The sequence below is a fragment of the Necator americanus genome, chromosome V, assembly GCF_031761385.1.
Source record: "Necator americanus strain Aroian chromosome V, whole genome shotgun sequence".
Taxonomy (NCBI): domain Eukaryota; kingdom Metazoa; phylum Nematoda; class Chromadorea; order Rhabditida; family Ancylostomatidae; genus Necator; species Necator americanus.
This window is the reverse complement of record NC_087375.1, coordinates 34,749,675-34,776,230: the sequence shown is the minus strand read 5'-3', so window position 1 is coordinate 34,776,230 and position 26,556 is coordinate 34,749,675. Positions and strand designations below refer to the sequence as shown.

The 26,556-nt window shown below is 36.3% G+C and overlaps 1 protein-coding gene across 2 annotated transcripts; it reads right to left on the bottom strand.

The window, feature by feature from the left end:
- Positions 1-406: 406 nt before the first annotated feature.
- On the bottom strand, positions 407-26,160 carry RB195_016123 (uncharacterized protein; the record flags this gene model as incomplete). 2 transcript variants are annotated; one of them, XM_064207141.1, is made up of 38 exons in its annotated part: positions 407-451; positions 1,597-1,702; positions 4,186-4,313; positions 4,374-4,479; positions 5,619-5,742; positions 5,821-5,939; positions 6,428-6,486; positions 6,567-6,713; positions 6,827-6,914; positions 7,991-8,082; positions 8,165-8,238; positions 8,368-8,473; positions 8,533-8,650; positions 8,866-8,978; positions 9,710-9,818; positions 9,886-10,027; positions 10,087-10,171; positions 10,288-10,453; positions 12,144-12,297; positions 12,371-12,443; positions 13,147-13,240; positions 13,295-13,362; positions 13,423-13,563; positions 13,979-14,074; positions 14,155-14,212; positions 14,442-14,510; positions 14,582-14,667; positions 14,807-14,885; positions 14,966-15,040; positions 15,750-15,878; positions 17,322-17,431; positions 17,497-17,596; positions 18,498-18,637; positions 18,830-18,973; positions 19,040-19,194; positions 19,435-19,536; positions 19,629-19,668; positions 26,116-26,160. In XM_064207141.1, 38 exons carry the CDS (start codon positions 26,158-26,160, stop codon positions 407-409), a joined length of 3,885 nt encoding a protein of 1,294 aa, XP_064063021.1. The 2 variants fall into 2 exon arrangements, with proteins under 2 accessions (XP_064063021.1, XP_064063022.1); XM_064207140.1 differs by lacking the exons at positions 19,629-19,668; positions 26,116-26,160 and having other exon boundaries at positions 19,435-19,534.
- Between the last annotated feature and the right edge of the window lie 396 nt (positions 26,161-26,556).

The following is a 26,556-nucleotide window of genomic DNA, read 5'->3' as shown; positions in this document are numbered from 1 at the left end:
AATGATCCTGAATCTTTTTTTCTTTTCATCAAATCTTTGATTTACTCGCAGTGCTTAGTCCACAAATTTTGTGGATCAAATCAAATTAGATGGGTTGCCTCAATACGAGTTCACTTTTGTACTCATATCATACGACAGAATACGTAGTAATTACAATATATTCGAATTCCGCTCCCGTGTTGTCGTAATCTCTGATGTGTACCGTGTATTATCACGTGCTTTGGCAGATGTATTCAAATCGAATGAATGATTTTACACATGAAAAGAAACTTAATAAAAAAAATCGTACATATACGCATATATGGCAACATAAGCAACCAGCATTTCAAAGATCAGAATCAGCACTCATACTAGCGAAGAAGAAAACAATTGCTTGTACAGCAGAGAAAAAATAATTTACGATCGTTTAATTATGGCATTTTTCTCGAACCGAACACCATACTTGGCCGTGCTGAAAGCAAAAACAATTCATATGGTCCTTGAGATCACGAATAGCTATGCAAAAGAGCTTTGCAAGCTATGGCGGATTGTAGCGATTCACCATAAAAACCTCAAGTAAGGGCTTACGCGAGCCTGCATGACCCTAACAGTGCTATACCGAACCACACACTTTGTCCAGATAACAAGGAAGGTGATCATATTCTCTCATATGTGGTTTGTCTAATTTTCTGTAAGGAATGCGGTGACGAAGAGAAGTAGGAGAGACGGTTAAACAACTATGGGATCGAGTGAGGAGCACTTGCCTGGATGGTGAAAAGAAATCACGTGACTCTACGGCATTAGGCGAACATAGCGCGTGGTATCACAACGGGATCGATTTTGAGGTTAACATCATGATCTCTTCATGGAATGATCACGATCTCAGCGGAAGAATGCGATATTACAGATATATACGAGTTATTCTTAAGGATAAAGCGTTCGACGTTAGTCAAACTAATTATCATCGACCCCGATGATCGCTAATAAGCGTGGTATAAAATGTGTTTCGCTGTTACGGTTATTTTAGTGGCATAAGTACTTGCATTGTCCTATAGTGCGGCAGACAACGCTCTTCTCACTGATTGCTTCGGTCACGTTAATTGGACATTTCTCTGTCTGCACAATAAATAATTCCGCTGGACCACCGTTTCGATCTGTCCCACGATCAAGCGGCCATACAAGAAGTAACCACGAGCTCAACGCCAGCCGTCGTCGTCATCAACAAGCCAGCAATCCACCACCAAGTCACAATCGAAAGCCCACCAAGCCGCCACTATCAACGTCCCCACATCACCTACGCCACACGCCACTCCAAGACAGCTTAGCCGTACGAAAGAAAAGATCAATAGGACTATTTGTATCGAAATTGCTATTGAGATTTGTTCCTTTTTACTTGCTTCGCTCCCCACCCCACCTCTCATGCTCTGAAGAAAGCAAGCTCGCCGAAATATCAGCCGAGACTAAAGATTCAAGATTATAAAAACTTGTCTGGGTCTCAATTCAAACAAGCGTATACTGAATCATTGTCATGCTAAGTTCTTGTTTTTTGAAAACAGAACATAAAAGTTCACTAGGACCATCAGTGTAGGAAAGCAGAGGATAAGAAGTGGCACTCACCTCACATTTACAGGTGGTGCATTTTTCGTCAGTCGGTTCCCAATGTTCGCCATCCATCCGTTGCTCCCCATTCACATCACAATGATGATGTGCGCGACGTTTTCTGCTGAAATTTCGCAGAGAATAAAGAAAGAATGCGAAAGCGAGAAAAGAAAAGATAAAGTTAACGGATTTTTTCCTGTCTAAGCGACATCCTTTCTTCTGGATACCTATGTGGTCAGTAGCCTATTTGTCGAAGAAAAATCCTACAAAACAAAAGTTTATTGCAAAAGGAAATAACCTAAACGAGCCAAATTCTAAGGGCTAATGGAACGCTATCGGATGAAAGCCTTAATAAATTTTCGAAGTGGACGCGTTGCAAATTCGTGCGATAGTCGCGCCGCGAGGTGAGGGAACAAAACCTATGGTAAGAACTATAAACATATAATAGGCATTTTTGAACAATTTTCCATGGAAATATGGTGTAGTTATTACATTATATATTATATTTATATTATATATTTACGGCTTTGAGAACACTTTAAAAAACTTTACAAAACAAGAAAATTTCTCCATATGTAATTAATATCGATAAGAGTGGCCACGACCAAAAGAACTAACCAGAGGGAAAATGAAGGTAGGAGGAAAAAACGGGAAAAATTACAGAAAAGGCAAGCAAAAGTTGTCGGAACGAATAAAATCGAAAGTTATAGAAGGCAAACCACATGAAATATTTGTTCATTCTTTACTTTCCGTGCGTTCGTCACTGTAATGAGCCGTAGATCCACATTAAGAACAAATTTCTTTAGAATCACGAGATCCGTTGGCTAATTAGCGCCTCTTTGTGTCCGGTGATTCGAACATCAAAATATACTAAGCTTCATTTTTATTATGACAGCTCATAGCTCGATCGCTTAAAGGCGTCACCCCACGAATTAGAGGTGGTGCAGATTTCAGGTGGAGTATTCCTACAAGGGATAGTAAATTATGAAGAGGAGGGTGATTCCGTCTATTTCTTCCTAATTAAAAAAAAGTAAAAAAACGGCCCGGAAGAAGCGGCGCCGCACAAGGCTGGCGCGCTCCAGTCGAACTCCCTGTAGAAAATAGTGCGCCAGCACGCCTGAAGCCGTATCTTCCGGCCCATTTTTACGGCAATTAGGAAGAAACGGACAGAATTACCCCCTCTCCATAGTCTCCCATCCCGTATACGAATACTCCACCTTAAATCCGTATCACCTCAGATTCGTGGAGTGATGCCTTTAACAATAACATCATGATTACAGTTGCAGGATATCTCACGTAATTGCGTAACCTAAGGCTTCTAAGTGTTCAGTGGCTAACTGTTTACGTGGATGAAGAAGAGAGAAGAAAAAGAATTGCAAAAAGAATTCATAAATAGTCCCTAAAGTGGCTCGAAATTTTCTTCTTGCTCAAATACGTACTGTATTGTTCAAATACGTAGAGAGAGAAAATAATCTAGTCGGAAGAAAATTAAAGTGAAAAATTGTTAGCTTCCCCATGAGGTTTGGTCATTTTAAAGTGCATATTTCTATATACTACATAAGAAAATATGAGTAAAGCACGACGTCTGAGCTCTGTGAATTGCTTTGGACGCGTCGCGATTGCACCTGCAAACATAAGTCCTGAGTCCATGCACGTAAAAGTGGGGAGCCAGTGGACTGAGATGTCGAAAAATACAATGAGCAGTTTTTTTTTCTAAAATTTTACAATTCGAAGACATTAGGTCGTTTGAGTGACCTTTCTGGAGCTAAACAAATGTACTGGTTTGAATGATAAAGGACAAAGGATTCAGTGTCTGGCGTTAATTAATCCGCTTGGGATGCGCCCCCACGTTCACTTCACTTCAGAATCCATTGAGGTTCTCGAACGTGGAACTGACCCATACAATGACTTGCGGTGGCTAGCCGATGTGCGAAGTCAGTGTTTTTATCCTCCCAGACAAGTCTGGTACCAATTTATCGACCCCGGAGGGATGAAAGGCGGCTCCGGGCGGATCGGAACCTCCGATCGATCGTGCATTCAACTCAGTCATTCGAACCTCTTACAGGCTTCGCTACGCCCCACTCCATACTCTATAGGACTTTTTTAATCCACGTATTACATTTTTGCCGCGGAGAGAAATTGTGAGAAGATTTCACTTTGGAGAAACTACAAAAAACCATTTCTGTTCAAACACTACTATGTTCCTATATAAGTAGACATAATAAGTGTTTCGCTAGGAAGATTTCTGGAAAGAAATAGAGTTCAAAAAAGAGGGGTGATAAAAACGAAAAGGACAAACAGATTAAGGGGATAGGATCTATTTATGTGAGCACGCAGGAACATATCACCGCTGGGAACAGCGAGACAGCGGACACTATTGATTACCTGAGTGTAGATCATTGGGATCACTGCCACGAGCCTCTCTTTCCTATTTAAGAGCACCCTGATACAGGAAAATTCATTTTAAAAAACACTTAAAGTAAAGAACTGGGGGCGACTTTTCAGATATATTATATTATTATTACTATTATTATTATTATTATTATATATTATACTTTTGTACTTTTCAGACACTTATATTTTTACCACAATAATAAAACAACGAACCTTGGTGGTGGCAACGTAGTACACGATGAATCACAACAATTCATCCACATATTCAAATTAATTTCCGGGATATTTTCACATTTTCCATAATGTCTGGTCGAATTGCCCGGATAGAAGAAAACATTCGGCTAAAATGACAGTGGTTCACAGAGCAGCAACACGGCAAATTAATATTTGATGTTTCTTACTTGTACTCGATCGATACTGTCTCCGTTGTCACAAAATAGGCGAGCGAGAGAGACTTTTTTGATCTGTTGAAGTTGTAATTTCGTGAAAACCCCCTCGTTTTCGTACCTAAAAAGCACAGGTGCTTAGTATAGAAAATTTTCCAAGTAGGTCCAGGTTAAAGGTCCAGGAATTGTCAGGAAATATAATAAGATTATAAGCTTAAAAGTGACTAAATACACGAGCATAAGTGAAAGGAAAATCCAGAAATGTTGATCGAACTTGGAGGAAATTCCTTGTTTTTATTTTTAGAGATTTTGCAAAATTGTTAATCGCAAATCAGATTACATTCTTATTATTCTTCTATGACTATACAACTTTTTTTTTGAAAAAAAGTAGTATAGCACCGTTATTTGGTGAATAGGAGCAATGCCCTCGGAGACTAAGGTTAACGAGTGTTTATAGCATCGAACCAGAAAATATATTCATTCAATCTGTTTATCCTGTATGCTTTGATCTGCAGAAGGATCCCAAACGTTCTTTTTTCTCGAAAAAAAAGCGTTACGAAAAAAAAAGAAAATGTAAGGTTGAGTTATGCAAAGTGAAAGAAGCACTTTTTTTTCGTTTCCATCGCAATTCTCCCCGTTATTTCCAATCATATTATTTAACAGACGGAACGTTCCTCTTTATCGAATGAGGAAATGATGAAAAGTGTCCTGAGTCTCAACTCATAGCTGCTAATGGTTAATAGAGGGTGTTTTCGATTATTTTATGCGATTATTTTGGTGGAATGACTGGAAAAAGTTGATGGAAGGAATTTAGGAATGAAAAAATGAGAATGAAAAAAGGAGAAACTTTAAATGAATAACAATGCTACTGGATTAATTCCCTTTTTACATGCCTCCTTACATCTGCAGAAACGTTGGTGTTTACGGAAAAAGACTATAGCAATTTGTTGTTTTTGGCATATGTACATACGTTGACGCTAATACCACATGGGCACTTATGTAATTACTTATTTACCTATTTAATTAAGCGAGTAGTCAGTAGCAGAAATTTTCCAAATTTGGAGCGTTAAACGTAAATAGTTGTCGGGAAACAAATTGTAAACATCACGTAAACAGTTCTGGGAAAATTTAGAGTATACAGAAGAAAAGAGAAAATGCAGCACCTCGAAAAGGTACTTTTGAAAGAAACATTCCAAAAAAAAAAACATCTGAGAAACGACAAAGGAACTAGCATTAAAGAAACAAGGGAAAAAAATGCACCAGAAGCGATCGCCTTCCCGAAGCCTTCGGAACTGATCACCAATAATACATGCGAATGTGGGACCCATTAAAGCATCAGGTAATCGCTGCTCAGCAACTCCACCAACCCACAAGTCAATATTTGCTGAAATGCAGAATAAAATTATTTAGAAAATGTGGGAAAAAAAAAGATTTGAAGCGCTATAAGCCACGTAGAACCTACCTGGATGACCGTAAAGCCCTCGAAGCTTCGCTCGTACGGAGGAATCCGGAATATCCGCGGCCAGATCATCCCATGTTTCCGGCACTGACATGTTGCAGAATCGGCGATATTCAATGTACCTGGAAAAGACTCCGTAAAAATCTTGATTTCTTACCAGTTAGTTTTTAAAAAATGACTATGGCATGGGAAATTTCTCGTGGAAAATTTTGGAAGAAAATTTAAATCCTTAACTGGGTCAAGATCATATGTTTTGTTTTCCTAATGCTCTCATTAGGAAAAAAAAAACTGAGGACGTTATCCATCGCTGGAAAAATTCTCCCGTCGAAATATTGATTAGAAGGAGGAATTTTTCTCTAGTAAACAGAAAAATTGTGACTGAGCATTTTCTTTAGAAGCCAGGAAAGGGGAAAAAAACTTCAAGAAGCATTGCACATCCACATAACTTCTAGCAACTTTTTATTTCTATCAGAATTTCTATCAGAAAAAAAAACTGGCTTCTGTCTCTAACCAGTTTCTTCCTCTCGCATAAAATTTAAAAACGTATCTTTGAAAAAAAAATAGCAAAAAAAGAGAACTAAAGAGAATTACGGATTAGTAATCAATTTACCCCGGTAGTCCATGGTCGCGTCCTCGTTGTATGTTCATAACAGCTAGATCCAAGGCTACCTAAGGATAAGAAATAAGGATCATTAATAAAACACGTCTATTCTTCATGAAATTTCTCTTCGAGAGATCAAAACGCTAACCTCATGGAAGTGGTGGAAAAGCTTTTCCGTAAGTTCCATATTAAGCATTTGATTGGACTTTGGTAGTTTAAGTGGTGAAGCGAAAAGACCCCTTAGTAGTGGGTCAATGCCACCTTCCGAAAGTAAACGTTCAGGAGCAAAGAAGGCCTGGAAATCGTCAACATGAGGTTGAGACTTAAAAAAGACTAAAAGACAAAAATAAAACTAAAAAACTAAAATAAAAAAAAAGCTGTGCATGTGAATGAATGAAGGTATCGTACCTTGTGAAGAGGAATATGTCCGTCCTTGATGGTATTGAAATCTTTATCCAAGCGGAACAATGTGGGATTGATCAGCGTGTGGCCAAATCTGTGAAAATATTTTGTACAGAGAGACGAAAAAAATAAGGTTCAATTTCTCACAATGAGCAGACTTCTTTATTTTATAAAATTTAGGAGAAATTTAGAAATAAATTCAAGAAATTTTTTTAGGTGCATTCTAATTTTAAGACAAAAACAGCGTCAAGTGTTTTTGGGCGCACACTGGAAAAAGTTGTATCTCTGTATTTAATTACCGAAGCAGAAAGCAAGAAGCAGCCTAAAAAATAAATATAAAATAAAATAAAATAGTAAAAAAATTGAAGAAAGTAAAAAATTAGAATAAAACAATGAATAATTGCTGTCAAATCTTAAAAAAAAAATCAGCGATGCGTTTTCGATTGGAGTAGGACAGAGAGTACTGAAAGTTTGCCAATCAGAAGAAGCTCGCGGGTTGCTGCGGACGCGTTGCGATCTCCCCAGTAAACATAAGTGCCTAGTTAGATTATTTAGTTTATTTTTTATTCGTTATTTGCGCTTTGTTATTTTTTTCAAATCAAATCTAAATCTACAACCACATGTTTACGAATGACTCTTAAAATTCTGGTGCAAAAATAAATTTGAAAGAAATTTCTTTGGGGATACTAGAACTATGGTAACTCTAAATAAACTTACCGAGGTAGTCTCCTCCTCTCAGCACGAAGGTAAACTCCTAATTCTGAGATGAGTGAAGGAATATCTCAGAAATGTGCTCAGATACAGTCAAAAAGCGCAATTAACTTGCTTTGGTCTTACGAATACACATCAAATATGGAAGAAAATATATTTAATATAATATAATAATACAATATAATGTATAAAATATGAATCAGTGGATCAATATACGATCTAAATTCGATTCAACAGCAATAATTCATTGTTTTATTCTATTTTTTTTGTTTTTTTTAATTTTCTGATTATTTTATTTTATTTTATATTTATTTTCTGGGCGGCACTGGGTAATTAATTAGTGAGATACAACTTTTCCAGGGTGGGCACAAAAAACACTCGATGCTGTTTTTGTCTTAAAATTAGGATGCACCTAAAAAAAATTATTGAATATATAAAAGCCGCAATTCTCAGACTCACCTAAATGCTGCAGTCGCGAAAGCGTTCGCTATTGAAGGATTCACATGTGGATTATAACCGGTGTAGTCGCCAATCATCTCATTGTAACCGGTCTGAAAAATCTTTCAAATTTTAAAGAAATGCCGAAAATTCCATTCAAATATAGTTTTCATAACAATTATTCAAGAATTCAACCTTTCCAAGGACAGTTGGTAGCCATTCGTTGTAGGTGATATGTTGTATGATGGCGCCGACAATTTTTCTCGTCTCTAAAATCGAACACGATTAAAAAGAATTATTTATTTTATTTTATACTTATTTATTTGGTGTTTCTTTTTCACTCAATTTTTTCCTCAGAATTATCTGGGTTCTTTGGAAAATTGTACGCTTTTAACAACCTTGATAGATCGTCTCTCCATCCCAGTTCACATTTATTTCCAGAAGTTTCGCAGCAATTCGATTGTGTTCACGTAGGAAAAGTGTATGCATCGCGGTCAATCCCAACTGAATTCGTACATCTCTTACTGGAATTTTCCATAAAATTTACATGGATTGGGACAAACCTGTTCATTAGCCCGTAGATCCCCGGCTAAGAAACATCGTATAGGGTTTTCTTGCGAGAAATTACGCTTACAATCCATGTCCGAGTCCCTTTCGAAGGGTAGGTAAGGTTTTTGACCACTGAAATGAAGAGAAATACGAGAGAAAAAACAGAAAGTGAAATAGAAGAAAAAATTCTGAAAATAGAAGACCGTAGGTACGGGGAAACGTACATACGAGCGCCTACAAACAAACGAAATCGTCGCATTTCCACATTTTTTTCAACTTATTCAATATTTGTCCCAGGAAAGGAGGGAACTCAAAAGTGAGGAAAAATAAAGATGAGTGGAACATACGTTGAAACGATATCAAAACGAAGCAGGCCGTGATCTCCAAACAAGTCTCTGAGTTCCAATGATTGGATCTCTGTGCTGCCATACACAGCAGATCCATCCAGGTAAGAAGTGATCTGTAGAAGTAGTTTATAAAAATTAAAGCATTATCTCAAATCAACCACAATCTCGTCACAAATAAAATTAAGCAAGCATAAATTTGAGAGAATCGAGAAACTCAAATGAAAATTGGCTGATGTAACAAGTTATAGTAACATCTCAAAAGGTTATGCTGCAACAACTTCAAGTTTTTTTTTTCTAAAAAAAAGATTTTTCCTCAAAGATCTCTTTTTGTCAGTCATGTAGTGGCATGTACCATGTGGGACCCAAAAAGCAACACTAAGGTACTGTATTTGCCGTCGGTGTTCGTTGCGCACGTCCGCGATTAAGCAGTATCAAAGGGTGTGCGTGAGGTGGCTTTTATGTCGGTATTTGCTTCCGAACTGTGAGTTACTTTGGATGCGCCGCGGTTGCGTTAGCAAACATAAGTCTTGGACCATACATGTACAATTGGGAAGGCAATGAACAGAGATGTCGAGAAATACCAATTTAAGCAGTTTTTTTAAACGTTGGATTAGGATAAACTTTAGCGACTGGAGAACTGCTGCCTAGAAAAGTGGGGCTGATCTTCCAGGTATCATATGAATGAACTAAGTAATGCACTCGTTCAGAAGCATTAGTTGTGGATGTCCGGATAAAAACATCTATGAGAATTAATACCGGTCACTTTGCAATTAAACCCAGCCCCATTGCTCGGAACCGTTGAAAATCCTTGAAAAATAAGTGAAGTGACTCCTTGAATACTCACAATATTCATTTGATCCCTGTACGTTACTCGTTGGAAGATTAGCGACGTCTCACCGCTTCCACATACGGCACCACTTCTCTCAAATTCGATGCAAGGATATTTTATATGTCTGAAAGCATGATAATATCCACTCTACCAAAAATAGATTTAAAAAAAAATCCTGCAGCTCCACTTACACTCCCGTGTGCAGCTTAGGATCACTCGGCGAAAGCGGAATATTGAAGCATGGATCCAAATTCTCGCAAGTTTTGTTGCAAATAGCACCCGAAGCGTAACTCTGACGCGATAATGCCATTGGAGTATGAGTGATGTCATGATCTAAACAAAGGATCAAATTTTTTACGTGAAAAATTACGTGGGGGCCAGTTCTCGCACACCTACAAACTGTCCCCATTGCATCACCATAGCCGAAAGATACGAATGTGGAGTTATCGATTCTGTAGCCACTAGTAGGCGAGAGACCTGAAATATCAGTCTTAAAGTACCAACTGTCGCAGAAGTGCGAAAATTGATCCCCACAGAACATTTGGGGACCAGTTTTCGCACGCACTTGACTAATTGATTGCGAACGCGCTTACATCTCTAGGATTCGGTTTAGGATATCCGTAGTAAAGACGGCCCTTCTCCCATCCAACCGGAGTGCTGAAGCCGTTCTCGTAGATGGGCGGCAGGAGACGTAGCAACGGCATCTGCGAGACACCCCACATTGGGTGATCGAAATTATTGCACTGACCATCATAGGACCTTAAGAGCAAAAGGGCAAATCTTCAAATTTAATTTTTCTCAGAGTTCAAAAATCAAACAACAAGAACTAACAAACACAAACAAAAGTACGTAGTGGCAAAGCACACAAATTATGAGTTCACAAAGATTTTTTTTAGAAGAGACCATTATTTTTCATTTTAACTTCTATTTTTTTGTCTTTATTTTTTATTTTTGAGGCAAAATACTGGCGGGCAGTTATCTGTCGGCATGCAAGGTTCCTAAACAGTGGAAGACCAGCAAGACCGTGTTGTTGTATAAAAGGGACCATGACATCGGCAACTACGTCCAATCTGCCTATTGTCCGTCATCTACAAGCTCTTTACAAGGTAATCCTTAATAGGATTGAAAAAGTCTGGATGAAGGACAGCCATGCGACAAGCAGGGTTTGAAAAGGATTCAGCACGATTGACCACATTCACACTGTTTCGAAACTCATCGAGGTATACGAGAGTAAAGATGCCGCTCTGTCTCACTTTCATCGACTTAAAGAAGGCTTTCGACTCGGTTGAGACGGAAGCGGTCGTGAAGCCTTGGACAACCAAGGCGTCCCACTCAGTATATAAAGGTACTTCGAGAGTTGTACAGTAACTTCACGACCGGAATTTCGCCATTCTACAAGAACATCATCATTGACGTGAAAAAGGGGTCCGACAGGGTGATACAATTTCACCCAAAATATTCACAGCCACCCTCGAGAACGCAATGCGAAAGTGGAATGGGACGAGAGAAGTGATGGTCGGCAGCACACCATTTGCCTTTGCTGATGACATCGTACTGGTAACACCTAGCATCAGCCAAGCGGAACGAATGCTGACCGAATTCGACGAAACATGTGGATGCATCGGTCTTCAGCTGAATCTACAAAAACGATGTTCATGCGGAACGGATGGGTCTCGGATGCCCCATTCACGCTCAACGGAACGAACATGTCCGAATGCACCACTACGTTTATGTGTCGGGAACGAACATGATGAACGACCCCAAGAGCATCGAGGATGTAGTGAAGAAGACCAGGAACACCCGGCTCTGTGCTCACCTCTTCAACACCACCGTACTTCCTGCTTTGACCATGCTTCGGAAACGGCATTTCGCAAGCAGGAAGAAAACGCGGTGAGCGTCATTGGACGCGCAAAAAGTGATGCTAAGAGTATCCCGTTTCACGCAAGTGAGGGACGGGATTAAGTTCTCTCTTACGTCAACGACGACCCCGCGTTTGCAAAAAAGTAAATAAGGTGGGCCGGACACGTATGCGCCTTATGACAACCGTTGGACCAGAGCCGTGAGCGACTGGGTTCCCCGCGATATTAAGCGCACTACAGGAAGACCGCCGACCGATGGTCAGATTTCTTCACGAAGTCCTTGAAAGAAAAATATGATGCTCTTCGTGTCCCACGCGAAAGGAGGAACCACTGGGCTACTCTGGCACGCGATCGGGACAAATGGAAGAATTACTGGCGCCCGCTCGACCAGTTCGAAGATCAACGGGAGTCAAGGTGATCAAGGTGATTTTCATTTTTGATGCGATTTTTTTTCGAAAAAAAGGAAGGTGAAACCTGATTAAATTTTCCCAAATCACAGTGAATAATAGAAGTAAATAATAAAATATAATAGGATAGAAAATAATAGAAGAATAAAACAATTTTACATCTTTATGTAACTCTCTACGCACCTGTATTTACTGTGAAAACACATATCCGTGCATGCGGTTTTAAATTGTCCCGTTTGGCATCCGGATAATTCCATAAGGGTTTGAACATGAGACGGTGCCAGTACAGCTTCATAGGAAACATTTGGTGCGAGTTTATCAACGGGAAGGCGAAGACCTACGGAAAAAATGTATTTCAATTAATTTCAGCTCAGTTGAGCTCCTTTTTTCGGATATCGAAATTTTCGTACCTTTTTGTATGTGTTCCTGAACAAGTCGAACACTTTCTTCATAAATATCTCGAGCTTTACTGAGCTCTACTGCCTAAAATACCTGATGAAATTTTCTTAAGTTAAGAAGAGACAAAAAATCAACACGTTATCATTTACTTTTTTTCTTTTATTAGGATTTTCAGAAGAGTAACAAGAAGAAAAATTAGCGAAAAAAGTCTACGTAATACTATTGTGAAAACCCAGCATTTGGAATTTTTTTTTAGATAAAAAAGAGTGAAAACAAAAAATGTTTTTGTTTGTGTTTTTGTTTTCGGTTTTTATTTGTGTTCTTTTTTTCCCTTTTTTCTTTCTCGTTTCCGTGGAAACAATTTTTTGCTTTTTCTACAAATCCGTGCAGTGATAGCCTTACGCTAATATATCAATCCCCTAACTATCCACATTACTCTAAAATATTTAATTTTTGAAAATAAAACCTACGAGAAAATATAAAACCTTAAATATCACCAAAGAGAAAGATAAGAAAAATAACAGCGGAAACTGTTTTAGACAGTCACTATTTCCTATTTTTGTGAGAGGAAAATTTATCGTTATGTATTTTCTGTTTTCTGGGAAAAAATTCCCCCGTCAAGTCATTCCGATGACGAAAATCGTCTCGTAATCACACTGGATAGATAAATATAGTCACGACTGCATACTTATTTAATTACGTTTTTAGCCTGAGAAAACACCAGAAGGATTTTTTTCATTGAAAAAAAAATATGTGGAAAAAAATAATTAGCCGAAACTGGCCATGCCTGTGTAGGAATCGAGAATCGGAATAATTTCTTGAGATCTTCCGGATCAGAGACCCGATCCTGTGTTAATATTGTACGAGTGTTATTGACGGCTCTGTAAAAATAGCATTCAGAAGTGAGTGAAGTGAGGAAAAAGCTTAAAACAGACCTATTAACATTTTCCCTAGCCTGAAATGCGATATTCTGCAAAGTTGCGTCATCGATAAATGTGTCAACCTGGAAAATTCGGATCTTCACAAACAATCGGTTCCACAGAACGGTTACGGTACGCCTTACAGTCCGTCCAAAGTCGCCTTCAACGATCAGTTTTGCGTCGGCCATCATAGCGCCGACGCTGTTCCCGGCCATACACGAATAGACTCCCTCATCCTGTCGAGTTACTCGATTAATGGTCAGCTCGTTACCGTCATCTGAAACCTGAACAGCAACGAATTCATACTGTAGTATCAGGATTTTTGAGCAGTGGAAGGGACAAGTAAATAAAAAAATAAATGAGACTTAAAGAGATTATTTAGTCTTCAGAAGTGGTTAAAATAGTAAAATGGACAAGTTCTTTGCTCCAATTACAGTATCCTCTTAATTTTTGACATTTGTTTTTGATTTTTTCCGATTAAAAATATAAAGAATAAAAATCACTCGTAATGGTAAAAGATGAAAACTTCTCTCCACTGTTCTTTTTTTTCTTATAAAGATGATTTTAGGCATTCAGTATTTATAATTTAAAAACAATAAAAATAAGGAGGAAACAAATCAAGAAAATAACAAAAATAAAATATGAAAATTACGAAAATTTTGTGGTGGTTATGAAAAATTCAGTGAAGCGCACACTCACCATAAAACGTCCTTTAATATGAGGAATAATTGATCCCTCAAAGAACCACGTGATTTCAGGTCTCGGGACTCCTCGTGCACGGCACGTGAACGTAACCTTCACAACAAAAAACTGCTTTGTTTATTTATTGGAAAGTTTCAAAAAAAGAAGAAAAAACGAAGATTGACGGAGCGGACCTGTTGACCCAATCGAACGGTTTGTGGTGAGGGACCATCGTAGATGTTCGGTGGAATACTGAATTCATAGAAATTTATGAATAGCACAAAAATATTATTTTTTATTACATATTTTTATTTTTTATATTTTATTTTTACGTTTTACTTTTTGCACAATTTACAAGAAAAGAATGAAAATCACATAAAGACACAAAACCCATGAAAAAAAGAAAATTGTGAGGTTAGGAAAAAACCAAATAAAAAAAACAAACAAAAAAAAAACCGAAAAAAAACCAAAAATCTTCTACCTGCTTACTAGATGAAGCCTTGCCGTATGTTGGATTTGTCCATGAATATTTGATGCCATACATGTGTAGCTGAAAAACTATCTATAAATCCTGAATCAGGATTACAATGGTAATTTCAAATGTTGGAATAGTAGCACTACCTTCCAACGTCGCCCTCCAGAAATGGATAGATCTTCAGGATAGAGTTAGCATTCGTCAGTTCATATTTTCTGGAGTTTATTATTGGCTGAAAAGAGTTCGTTTTTTTTCTGATGCGCAAGAAAATTTCTAACTTCCTTAGAAAAAAATAATTTTCGAGGGAACTTCGATCATTATTATTGTCATTAATGATATTATTATTTATAATTGTCCAGAAAAATCAATACCTGTCTTTTATAGTACCATGTGATAGTTGGCTTAGGTTCACCAATAACTTCACAGTGCAATTTCACAGACGTTCCTTCTCTGGAAAAAAAGATAAAATTTTTAAAGCTTTTCCGTAAGAGAGAAAATTTTCGGATAAAAATTTATAAATATTTCAGAACCTATAGGAACTGTCTCTGGGCTTGAAAGTGAATTGTGGTCCATGACCGCTAAACACTCTAGTTTGTCGTAGAGTTCTGAAAGTAGGAAAGAATGAATTGAAATTAAAAATGAGGAAAAAATGGAATAAGGAAAAGAACTGAAACAAAACAAGTGAAGGATGTCATATTAACATAGAACAAAAAAAAAGAAAAAAAGGTATAATAACTTCAAAATCAGATTTAAAAAGCGATCTGAATTTTATTTGTGGTTCTACCTACAGTATACTTTTTGTTTATATTTTTATCACTTTCTCTTATTCTTTTTCTCATGCTCTCGCTTGGTTTTTGTTGTTTTTGTTTGTTTGTGTTTGTTCATATTGTTGTGGGATTCCTGGAAAAAAATGAGCGCACCGAAGTTATTCGAAAATTGCCCGGTTTTGTGAATGCAAGATGGCAATAAATATAACTTATCCCTTTTGAAAGCAGTAAAAAAAAATTATAGGCTTTATTGCGAGGTCTCTGTTTTTCTATATACTTTACCACAACAAGAAATGTTAGGAGGAGAATGAAAGATGAAGAAAAGAGAATGAGGAAGTGAAAAAAGAAAGCTTTTCAAAAGAAAATGCTAGACGAGTGAACATCAGTGATTGCTCCACAAAAAATCGTGGCGCATCCACATCTACTTCCCTTACACCTCTTATTGATACACACTCTCTCAGCACACTCTGCCCAGCTGCAGTTCGAGAACACGCGTCGCGGTTGTTTGGGTTAACATAAGTATCGACAACGCTAACGCTGTACATACCTTTGTGGAATGACACCATAATCGGCAGTGCAGGTGAAACCATGAGCGGAGGAGCTTTTCGGAATGATTAGCGAACCATTATCCTTTAACTGATAGGAATCAGCGGATGAAAAATCCAAATCGACGTTGCTGAAACAAGCTCGTACAGTTCTTTATCTGAATAAAATATAGAAAACGATTACAGACTCCATATCCTTTTTTGTGCACTTAAAAAAATTGTTTCTCAAATTTTTTCTTCAACGAAACACATAAAACATTACTTTTGAACGTATCGATCACTTTGAAACACTAAGAATCGTTTTTTAATGAGCATATTTGACGGAAATTAGGAAGAAATTATTTTTGGATATAAAAACGGGTATTTACCTTAGCAGTAGAAGCGATTTTGTACCAATCAGTGAAAAAAAAAACTGTGGGAATGTTGACTGGAAAAATTTCCGAATTTTCCAACATTTAACGCTTTATTGGGGGTTACAGCTAACTCCGGACATCAGACTCCTTGTGGAGTTCTACTTGACTCCGTGGAGTGGGTGAAATTCGTTGAACTATGTGTATTTCCGAAGTTCGCACGGGACACACCATAATTGACGCCTAATCACGGGAGTGCTACTGGGCGAAGGGGTCAATAGGATTCATTTTGTCCACAAAATCCGCATGTTACTCGATCGTTTCCGTCAATTTCCTGCAGTCAATAAATCATCCACAGTCGTGCCGCTTCAAAGGACATGGATGGATCGTTCTGGTTTCGTAATGACCTATTTTCTGTGTGGCTAGGTTCATTATTCATCGTTCGTTGTCCCTTCTCAGCATGGTGCCTCGAAGGCTATTATTTATCATTCGTATTCTTACGTCCGGATACAGCATATTTCTCAAACACATGGAATTATTGGAGAAAAAGATCGGAAGAGAGCAACGAATGAAATCTTGACCATCTTATATTTACAGGTTTTTTAAATTAAAAAAAAAGAAAAAAAGGTTAGAAAAGGTAAGCCGAAGAAAAAATGAATGGAGAAAAACAGGAATATTTTGGATTCCGAGTCATATGTTGTGAATGCACGCTTGAAATCCTACAGTATCCTGTTCGCATTCCCTGTTTCCTATGTCAACATCATATTCGGAAGGGAAAAAACCACTTTTTTGATCCTATTAAGCTTTAACTCCTTCTTACCGTACCTCTGCTGGTAAGTTGACTTGTATTTATTAGTTATTTACTGTCACGGTTATTTATTTTATTTTATTTTACTTTATTTACTTTACTAGCACGTTAGTTAGCCATTAACGGTAAAAAGAAAGTAATTGTAGTAAAAAAAAGTAACTAGTAGTAGAAAAATGAAAAGTAATAACTTTTTCTTCCATTGGTTTTCGGTAACTTACCGTTTCCTTTCCAAGTGTCGCTATTTTTAAGCTTAAATACATTCAGAGAGTAGGGTAACCGGCTTTTTGCGCTTTTGACCCAATTTTTTCAAACATAAAAAATTAACATTCAAATTAATTACACGAAATATTCAAGAAAAACATTATTCAAGCAGTTTTTTTTACTTAAAATATTATGTATCCAGAGAAATCACTTACTTATACAACCAATGAACTTCTCCACCGCCTAGCGATGGGCAATCGAGCAAATGATGGAATTCTTTCTCGAACACGGTTGGAGTAGCGCACGATACCTCTTTTCCGGTGATCTACAATTGAGAAATTTAGAAATTACATTGAGCGGAAATCCTGGAAAAAAATTCTAGTGGATCACCTTGTGAAGAGACACTCCACGTAGTTTAGGTGGATTAAAGCATTTTGCTTCCTCATTCGGTTTATATTTTCCAACGATGAATTTGCTAAGACCGACAATCCTATAATCTACAATGTAGAGACCAGATACAATATTTTTTGTAATGATAATTTCCTTACTGCTTGAGTAATACGAATTTTCAAGGATTCTTCAGTACAAATGACATTTATAGACGTAAAAACTTTAATTTTTCTAGTAAAATTAGAAAAAAAAGCAGGAGACCCGAGCAAGTTCAGAAAAAAAAAATTCCAAGAGTTGTATAGTTTAGAGGAGCAAAGAATGAATGATTGAATGAATGAATGAATGAATGGAAGAATGAATGAATGGATAGAGGAATGGATGATTGGTTGAATCAAGGAGTGGATGAAAGAGTGAGTGAATTAATAACAAGATGGATGAATAAAAATGAAAATGAAAATGAAAATGAATGAACGAACGAAAGAATGAATGAATGGAGGAGTCAATGAATGAAAGAAAGAAAGAAAGAATGGATGAATGGACGAATGAGTGATTGGTTGAGTGAATGAATGAATGAATGAATGAATAGAAATAAGTGAATAAAAGGATGAATGGATGGAGGAATGAATGGATGAAAGAAGTAAGGAATAGATGGAACAGTGATTGGATGAATGAATGAATGAATGGAGAAATCAGTGAATGAAAGGAAAAAAAGAATGGATGGATGAATGGTCGAATGAGTGATTGGTTGAGTGAACGAATGAATGAATGACTGAGGGAATGATTGAATGAACAGAAATGGGTGAATAAACGGATGAATAGATGGAGGAATGAATGAATGAATGAATGAGTGAAGTAGGAAATAGATGGAACAATGATTGGATGAATGAATGAATGATTGGATGAATGAATGAATGAACTGATGAATGAATGGGAGGACCTGGTCGCTTTCACAGAATACAAAGTAAAAAGTGGAACTATCAGAAAAAAGTGGAGAGTTTCACCTGCAATCACAATTCCATGGATTTCTGTGCAATTTCAATGTGGCAATCCTGGAATTCTTTGTGAAAACCATTTGTGGAAGACTTTGTAATTTGTTGTGAGCCAGATCAAGCTGGATTAGTTGTGGAAGGTAAGAGAATGCCTAAATATCGACATGATATCAATTTCAGGATTGGCCCGTCACAACAGGACCTAATAGTCGTTAATTTAATCGCAAATTTTTTTTTTGACATGCTTCAGAATTTGAACTAAAATATGAGTACTGAGGATTTTTTTTTTCAAAAAAACTGAGTTAAAACTAAACTGAGTTAAAAAATTAGGAAATTTCCCTCACTTGAACATCAATCGTGGAGATTTCATTGTGTCGTAGATCTAATGAGACAAGACGTGACGGTTGTGCAGCTAGCGATGGAATCACTCGCAGTTTATTTCGTGCAAAACTCACTCGTCGCAATAGCGGTAGAAAATCGAGAAAATTCTGGAAGGAATCCAGAAATAATTAAAGTCAAAAGGAAAAGAAAAACACTGCTCATCGCTTGCTCACCTCATCAATTGTTCTAATTTTATTCTCGCTAACTATTAAAGTTTCCAGATGTTGCAAACCCTTCACATCATCCACCGATATTCTTCCGATATTATTTCCGCGTAGGTTTAGGGTTATTGTGGATGTTGGTAGATCGTTCGGGAAGGAAACAAGTCCTTTAATTGGAAAATAATCAGAGAAGTTCACAAAAAAGTGGAAAATTGAATAATTAATTTAGAAAAAAGATAATTAGTTAAGAAGAGTAAGATAAAATATCTTAATCACAAACCTCTTGATGAGCAATAATAATGAGAAAATAATCAGTAAAGTTTATAAAAAAAATAAAAAAAATAAAATAATTCATAAAAAAAGATGTTTGTTGAGAAGAATTATCCAAAATATTTTATTTTACCCACCTCTTGATGAGCAATCTATCGTCACTTCGGAACAATTACATTGTGAAGGACATGCGATAACGTCTGAGGTTAGAAACCCCAGCAAGAGGAACAACAACATCCCTGAAAAATTAAGATGAATACGGTACACAGTTGGCCAGGATATGTACGTATGGTACGTATGGTACGTATGGTACGTATGGTATGGTATGTACCGATGCCGCGATCACAATTACGTAATCGTCGGCCAGATGCCTTCAAGGAATAACCAGTTGTTGGATTTGGATGTGGGAAAAGGTTTACACAGTGAATCGGTGAAGGAATGAGGATGCGTCGGTGAAGATGAGGAAATCAACGTTACGTTTGAAGGCGTGGAATGTGCTCGTTATCGTTCCTCCTGGATGTGCGTGGCCGATAGAAGCAGATGGAGATCGACGAAACACTATCGTCGACTATCTCGCTGCCATCATCATCATCATCCAGATGGTCAATCTATTACACCAAGCAAGTCGTTATGAACACTAGCCGGAATTCTCCGGAGAATTCAGGAGATAATGGTTTTGTGTAAACAAAAGCAAGGAAGCCGGGAGAGCCGAGTGTGCAGAATAATTGCTTTAGAGAAAAAAAAAGAACGTTAGCTTGCACTTTGCAGCTCATGCAAAGGTAGATTAAGTTGCATAAATACGGATGAGGGCCGTAAAAAAAAACAGCAAGGATAGCAGCCGGGAATATATGGAACTTCAAATTAAAAAATCGTTGTCGTAATCAGAAATGATGTTCTGTTTTAGCTATCGGAAGATCACAAGTATCCGATCCGATCTATAAAACTATTAAAAATATTTACATTGAAAAATTCCACGGAAAATTTCAAAAGCTAAAGAAAGTTTACAGAACACATAATTTCAAGTCAGAACTGATCTGACATGGAATAATTTTTTAAGCTGCAAAAAAAACAAAAAACAAAAAACAAACAGAAAATCTTAGCATAAATACGACTATCAAAATTCTTCCAGATTAAAAAAATTCTGTGATTTTTAAGACGGACGAATTTTCAAGGTACTTAATTTTAAATCGGAGCTGATCAAAGATAGGAGAATTTTTTCAACTGCAAAGTATTTTAGCATAAAATTTTTAATATAAAATTAATTAATTAATTATTAACACTTCAAAAGCAAAAGATCTTGCAATGAAGTTAAATCTACCAAAAAAAAAAAGAAAAAGAAAACGTATCGTATACGCTGAACAGATACTCCAAGGTTTATTTATTTATTTATTTATTTATTTATTTATTTATTTATTTATTTATTTATTTATTTATTTATTCATCCATTTATTCATCTATTGGAACGCAATACCGTAATATGTTGCAGATACGTCATATTTTTTAAAGTTTTTAGAAGAGAAATCCCTGAGATTCCTTCGCCCGTGAAATGAAAGTATTATCGTCACCTGTTTATGTAAATATAATATAAAAAATTCTATAATATAAAAATATGCAATAATTCCGTAAATGAATTTTTACAATAATATTTAGCAATTAAAATAGAACCAAAATAATTTCGAAGTAAATATAATTTCAAATAAGTATAACTTATAATAAGCAGAATAAATATAATATTAAATTCGGTGTTCAGCCATAACGACTCGAAACTACGAAAAACGAGGAGAGAACTATGAATCCTTGGAAGTTTCAGGAGAGATCGAGGCGGTAAGGGGTGGTAAACGAGAAAAATTCAATTAAATTATCTAAGAATTCTGGTTTAGAGATGTCAATACACATTAACAATTTATTAGCGGATAGGTAGGTTCTAAAATTTTCGTCAATAATAGACGAAACACATAGAAGAAGTTTTTCAACTGTAAAGTATTTTAGCATAAAATACGATATTAATATTTTAAAAGCAAAAGATTCTGTAATAAAGTCAAATCTACCAAAAAAAAGAAAAGAAAACGTATTGTGTACGCTGAACAGATACTACAAGGTTTATTTATTTATTTATTTATTTATTTAACGAACAGGTGACGATAATACTTCAATTTTTCGGGCGAAGGATTCTCAGGGATTTGTCTTCTAAAAACTTTAAAAAATATAAAATATAAAAAAGTAAAAAATAAACTAAATAAAAAATATGAAATATAAATATAAGTATAAAATATGAATATATACAAATTCCCATCAAAAATAGAGGAAATGAAGGACATTCCACATTCAACGCAGCACATTTGCCATAGGATCTAGGTAAACAACGTAAGAGGGTAACGCTACATTCCATTGCGTATTTGCTGAAAGTCTTGTAGTCGGATTTTCGGCTATTGTAGGTATTTCCTAGGATTCCTACGCTCCTAACAATCTGGTATAGGACTTGTACTATTAGAAAAGGTTATGTAAATGTATTTTCATTCACACACGATATATTGGAACGTTTAGATGAGAAGAGGATTTTTGCCTAGCTGGTACTGCTGGGTCTTGCAAAGAAATTTTCATATTTTTCCAACTTTCACATTTTTCATCGGCTAAAAATTAGAAATTTATGTGGTATAACTGTTGCTACCAACAGTAACTTATTTATTTATTCACATTTACCAAAAATGCTCCAAATAAACAAAGAAAAATACTCGCAAAATCTATTAACGATTCGATTGACCTGATTCGATAGAAATGGAAAATGTAGTGCTGAGGATATTCCACGCTAGAAAATCAAGCTGTTCCATTTTTAGAAAGTGTGAAAAGGTCCTCTTGCGAGATTTGTTCCCCAATTCGGAACCACCAGTATCGGTCTACTTCAAGCAGGGCTCAGAGGTTTATTCTATGACGAGAAAAAATCGTTTGAAATCCTGGGCGAATTTAGATTGCATGCAGGTTTCAATAAAATATTCAAAAATAAAATAAATAATTAAATATAATATAGTATAAAAATATATCACTAAAATATACATAAATATATGTAGTGTACACACAAAATATTATAGTTTCAATAAAATAAAAACATAGTAAAATATATTAAGATATATTCGAAAACTTGAGAAGATCAACACTATGTACAGTCGCGTATCAATGAACCCTATCCACTATAAGTAGGATTGTATTTAGGTTTCAAAAAAATATTCAAAATAAAATATATATGTAAATATTACTAACATATATAAACATATATAAAGTGTACGACAAAATATCATAGTTTCAATAAAACAAAAACGTAAAAAAACATATTAAAATATATTAGTAATAATACAATACAAATAACAATAATAATACAATAATGCTAATAACAACAATAAACAACACACAAAAATAATATTACTAATACATTCATGCCACTTGTGCCCATCGTTGCCGAACAATTAACGTTTTTTGGCTTTCTCCAAGTAAATACTTCCGCTCCGCAGATTCGGGAGAAATATAAATCTATGTACTTCCAGGATGCCCTTCTAATCATGGCCTATATATTTTCTGCTAACCCTAAAAATATGTGTCGATGTACTTTTTTCCGATGCTCAATACAGAAAGAATGTTAGACTTTTGAGAACTTTGAGCTCAAGAACAATTTACTGAATGATTACAGAATTTTGAATTCAGAACTTGAATTTTTAATTAGTTTAATTTTCTAATTTAATTTTTTTAAATTTTAGTTTTGAATTTATTGAATTTAGCAAATAAGAAAGAGAGAGAGCTCAAATTTCTGTTTATTTATTTGTTTATCTGCTAAATGGAGCCGAAGCGCAAACGAAGAACACAACAAAATGTAACAAATTCTCACGAATACAGTGTAATGAGGTGGAAAAGCAGTAAAGTTCTGGATGTCATCTGGCATCTGGCATCAACCTAAGAGAAAACTAATGAAAAATTCTAAAAATTAATCCAGACAATTAGAGTTTTACGTGAATAACAAAGGAACGCCTCCAGCGAACATCCAATACAAAGAAAAAAATGAAACGCGTGAATTTTTTTCTCTGTCGGAAGAAAAAAGGCATTTATTAGATTTTCGACGAAAGAAGAGAAGTAGAACAAAAAAAGGAAAAGAACACTTCTGAGCGCGATGCATTTAGGCGAGAAAACGAAAAAAATTTTTGAGAAGAATTGAAGAGGGCACTACATTTTGAGGGAGAAGAGCAGCGGAGTTTTTATGGTTCAGAAAAGGAGGAAAGCGCTAAAAAAAACAATTGTACTAAAAGAAATTTTCGCCAGTTCTAAAGGGGAAATTCTCGAATGAATTCTAGCAAAAGAATGAAAGAAATAGGATTACTTATCCACAAAAACGTGCTTAGAGATGGGAAGAGGAAGGAATGTTGAATTCTTAGATTCTTGAAGTAATCCGTTTACGTCACTTTGCCAGATGTACTCAATAGATAAAGTTTGAAAAAAAATTAATCTTTAAATTAGCAGCGATTTCTCAGAAAATTTTAAATCAAATTTTCTATATTCAAGGAACAGTACTTCCAGTAAAATTTCGGGAATATTTTCCAAAAAAAATCATTTTTGAACACCTAATTAAAGGAATAAATTGAAAATGAAATGAAAAACGAATTTCGGTCCATCGATGTTAAAATGTCGATTTAGCGTTGCCAAACGCGCTAAGCAACAGCGCCTCACTAACGACCATCTCGTCCTGGACAGAATAAACCCCGCCCCTTTCCACACATTGGGGGAAAAAACCCAACTTCATCGGTGTTGAAGAAATTTGAAGCTGGGATTAGGCTGAGCAAATCCTGGATTTCTTCAAAAATCATTAAAAAATAATTACAAGACATTAGACGCTCTTTAATATTTATTATATATTATAGAAATAGAAATAGATAGAAAAAATAAATAATAATAAATAATAGATAGAAATATTATAGAAATAAATATATATACATTAGAGTTAGAGACCTTTTCTCCGTTATTTGTCCCACTTCACTAGTGAGACAAATAACGGAGAAAAAGAACCAAATCGCCCCTTATGTGGACGTTCACCTTAACAGATTCCCATTTTCTCATGGATGTGCTGAGTAAACGTTAGGCGAAACCAGTTCTGCTACCAGAAACATAAACAAGTTGAGCGGACCAGAATTCGAACAAACTGCTTCATTTTTCGATGTTTGCTAGGATTTTACGCTTGTTTATGGTTAAAATCCGGGAAAAAACAGGCGATGAAGGAGGATTAAATGGAAATTGAGGTTGAAAAGTGTCTAAGAACAGTAAGAAGCGCTGTTTAACCAATTCTAAAGCTTAGAAAAGCTTGGATAGGTCTCCTCAAAGATAAAAAATTCCAAAATCCACCACGGAATGTTCTCGTTCCTCGTGAAAAAAGAAAAGATTACAAGAAACTTGGAGTAACAGAGAGTAAAGTACGGAATTAGTAGGGAAACTAATGCACTCTTTCAATAATTACCGTCAGGATCAAATGAGCGTGGTTCCACCAACAAACCACAACACCACATATGTTTACTTAAAATCCTAAGATAAGAGGGAACTTCACCCAGGAAGCGCTGAAAAATTCGTGCACACATCGACACGTGCGCATCAAAGATCGAGATGACCACAATGATTTTTCACGAAAAACGGAATCTTTTGAGATGTGCTTCGGGAGAAAAAAAGCCCTAGAACATAAGGAAAACTCTTACGCACACGATCAAAAAATCCAAGAATAAAAACGGGAAAAAGATCAAAAAAATCGATAATGATATGATATTCATAGGATTACAGTCGCAGGCAGATTCTACTCCGGAAGGGGTTTAGGCCGACTGAAATTAAAAAAAAACCGAGAACACAAAAAAAAACTCTAATTTCCTTGTCTTTTCTCTTTTTCTTCACGATCAAGACTTCCAGAAATAGGAACGGGAAAAAAATCAGAAAAATCGATAATGATCTGATATTCATAGGATTACAGTCGCAGGCAGATTCTACTCCAGAAGGGGTTAAGGTCGACTGAAATATCATTTACCTAATTTAACGAGTAAATTAGAGAATTACCGACAAAGCTGTACATCGATCAAGAACCTTAATTTTAAGGAAATAAACTTAGAACAAAAGAGCTGTTAAATAAATTAAATTATATACAGAAATCAATTATATTATACAATTAATCAATTATATGTACACAGAAAGCAATCAGACCTTTTTTAGCTTTAGAGATTTTTCCTCCAAAAGTTCCAAAATGATTTCTTTTTTTTCCTTTTTTTTCTTTCCTCCTTGTTCCTCCAAGTTCCTAAATGAATTGTGTTTCTGTGATGGGTTAAGAGCAATCCATTTTGTTTTTTTTCAGTTTTATTACATTTTTAAAATATTTTCAGAGGTTGTACTTTCAGCTTCGGTGCTTCATATTGTAGAATGCAAAAAGCCACTGATTTGAAAAAACAAACTCCTTGCCCAAATTTTCTTCGGCTTCGTTTGAGCACATGGAAAATTCCACGGAAAGAAATCGAATAGAAATCTGATAGCAATATGTGGAAAACTCTAAATAAACTCTAAATAAATAAATGTATCGTTGACAGCAACCAAGTATTCGATGAGACGATATTCTTTCAAATGATGGTGAACGGAAAGAAAAGGCACGCATCGACGATGACGACGATGGGCTCCGTTCCCAACAGCCGGAACTGAGACCGCATGGAATTTTCACTGCCCGCTTTCCGCTTGATTTGTCACACGTGAACCTGCTAGAATTGCCGCCAATCGTCGGCGACAAACAGCTGTGTGCATCCTGTAGTTTTCGCACCTACTTTTTCCGTACCGGGGAATCTTCCAGAAGAGTGGTTGTCGATCATTCGACGGAAAAAACCTTATAGGGCGAGTCATAGCGCAGTCGTTAAAGGTATCACCCCACGAATCTGAGGTGGTACGGATTTCAGGTGCAGTATTCGTATACGGGATCGTAGATTAAGGAGAGAGGGGTGATTCCGTCCATTTCTTCCTAATTGCCGTAAAAAACGGCCCGGACGACGACGGCTTCGAGCGTTCCGGCGCGCTATTTTCTACAACGAGTTCGATTGGAGCGCGCCAGCCGTGTGCACGCGCCGCATCTTCCGGGCCGTTTTTTACGGGAATTAGGAAGAAATGGACGGAATCACCCCACTCTCCATAATCTACGAGCCCGTATACGAATACTCCACCTGAAATCCGTACCACCTCAGATTCGTGGGGTGATGCCTTTAAGAATTTCC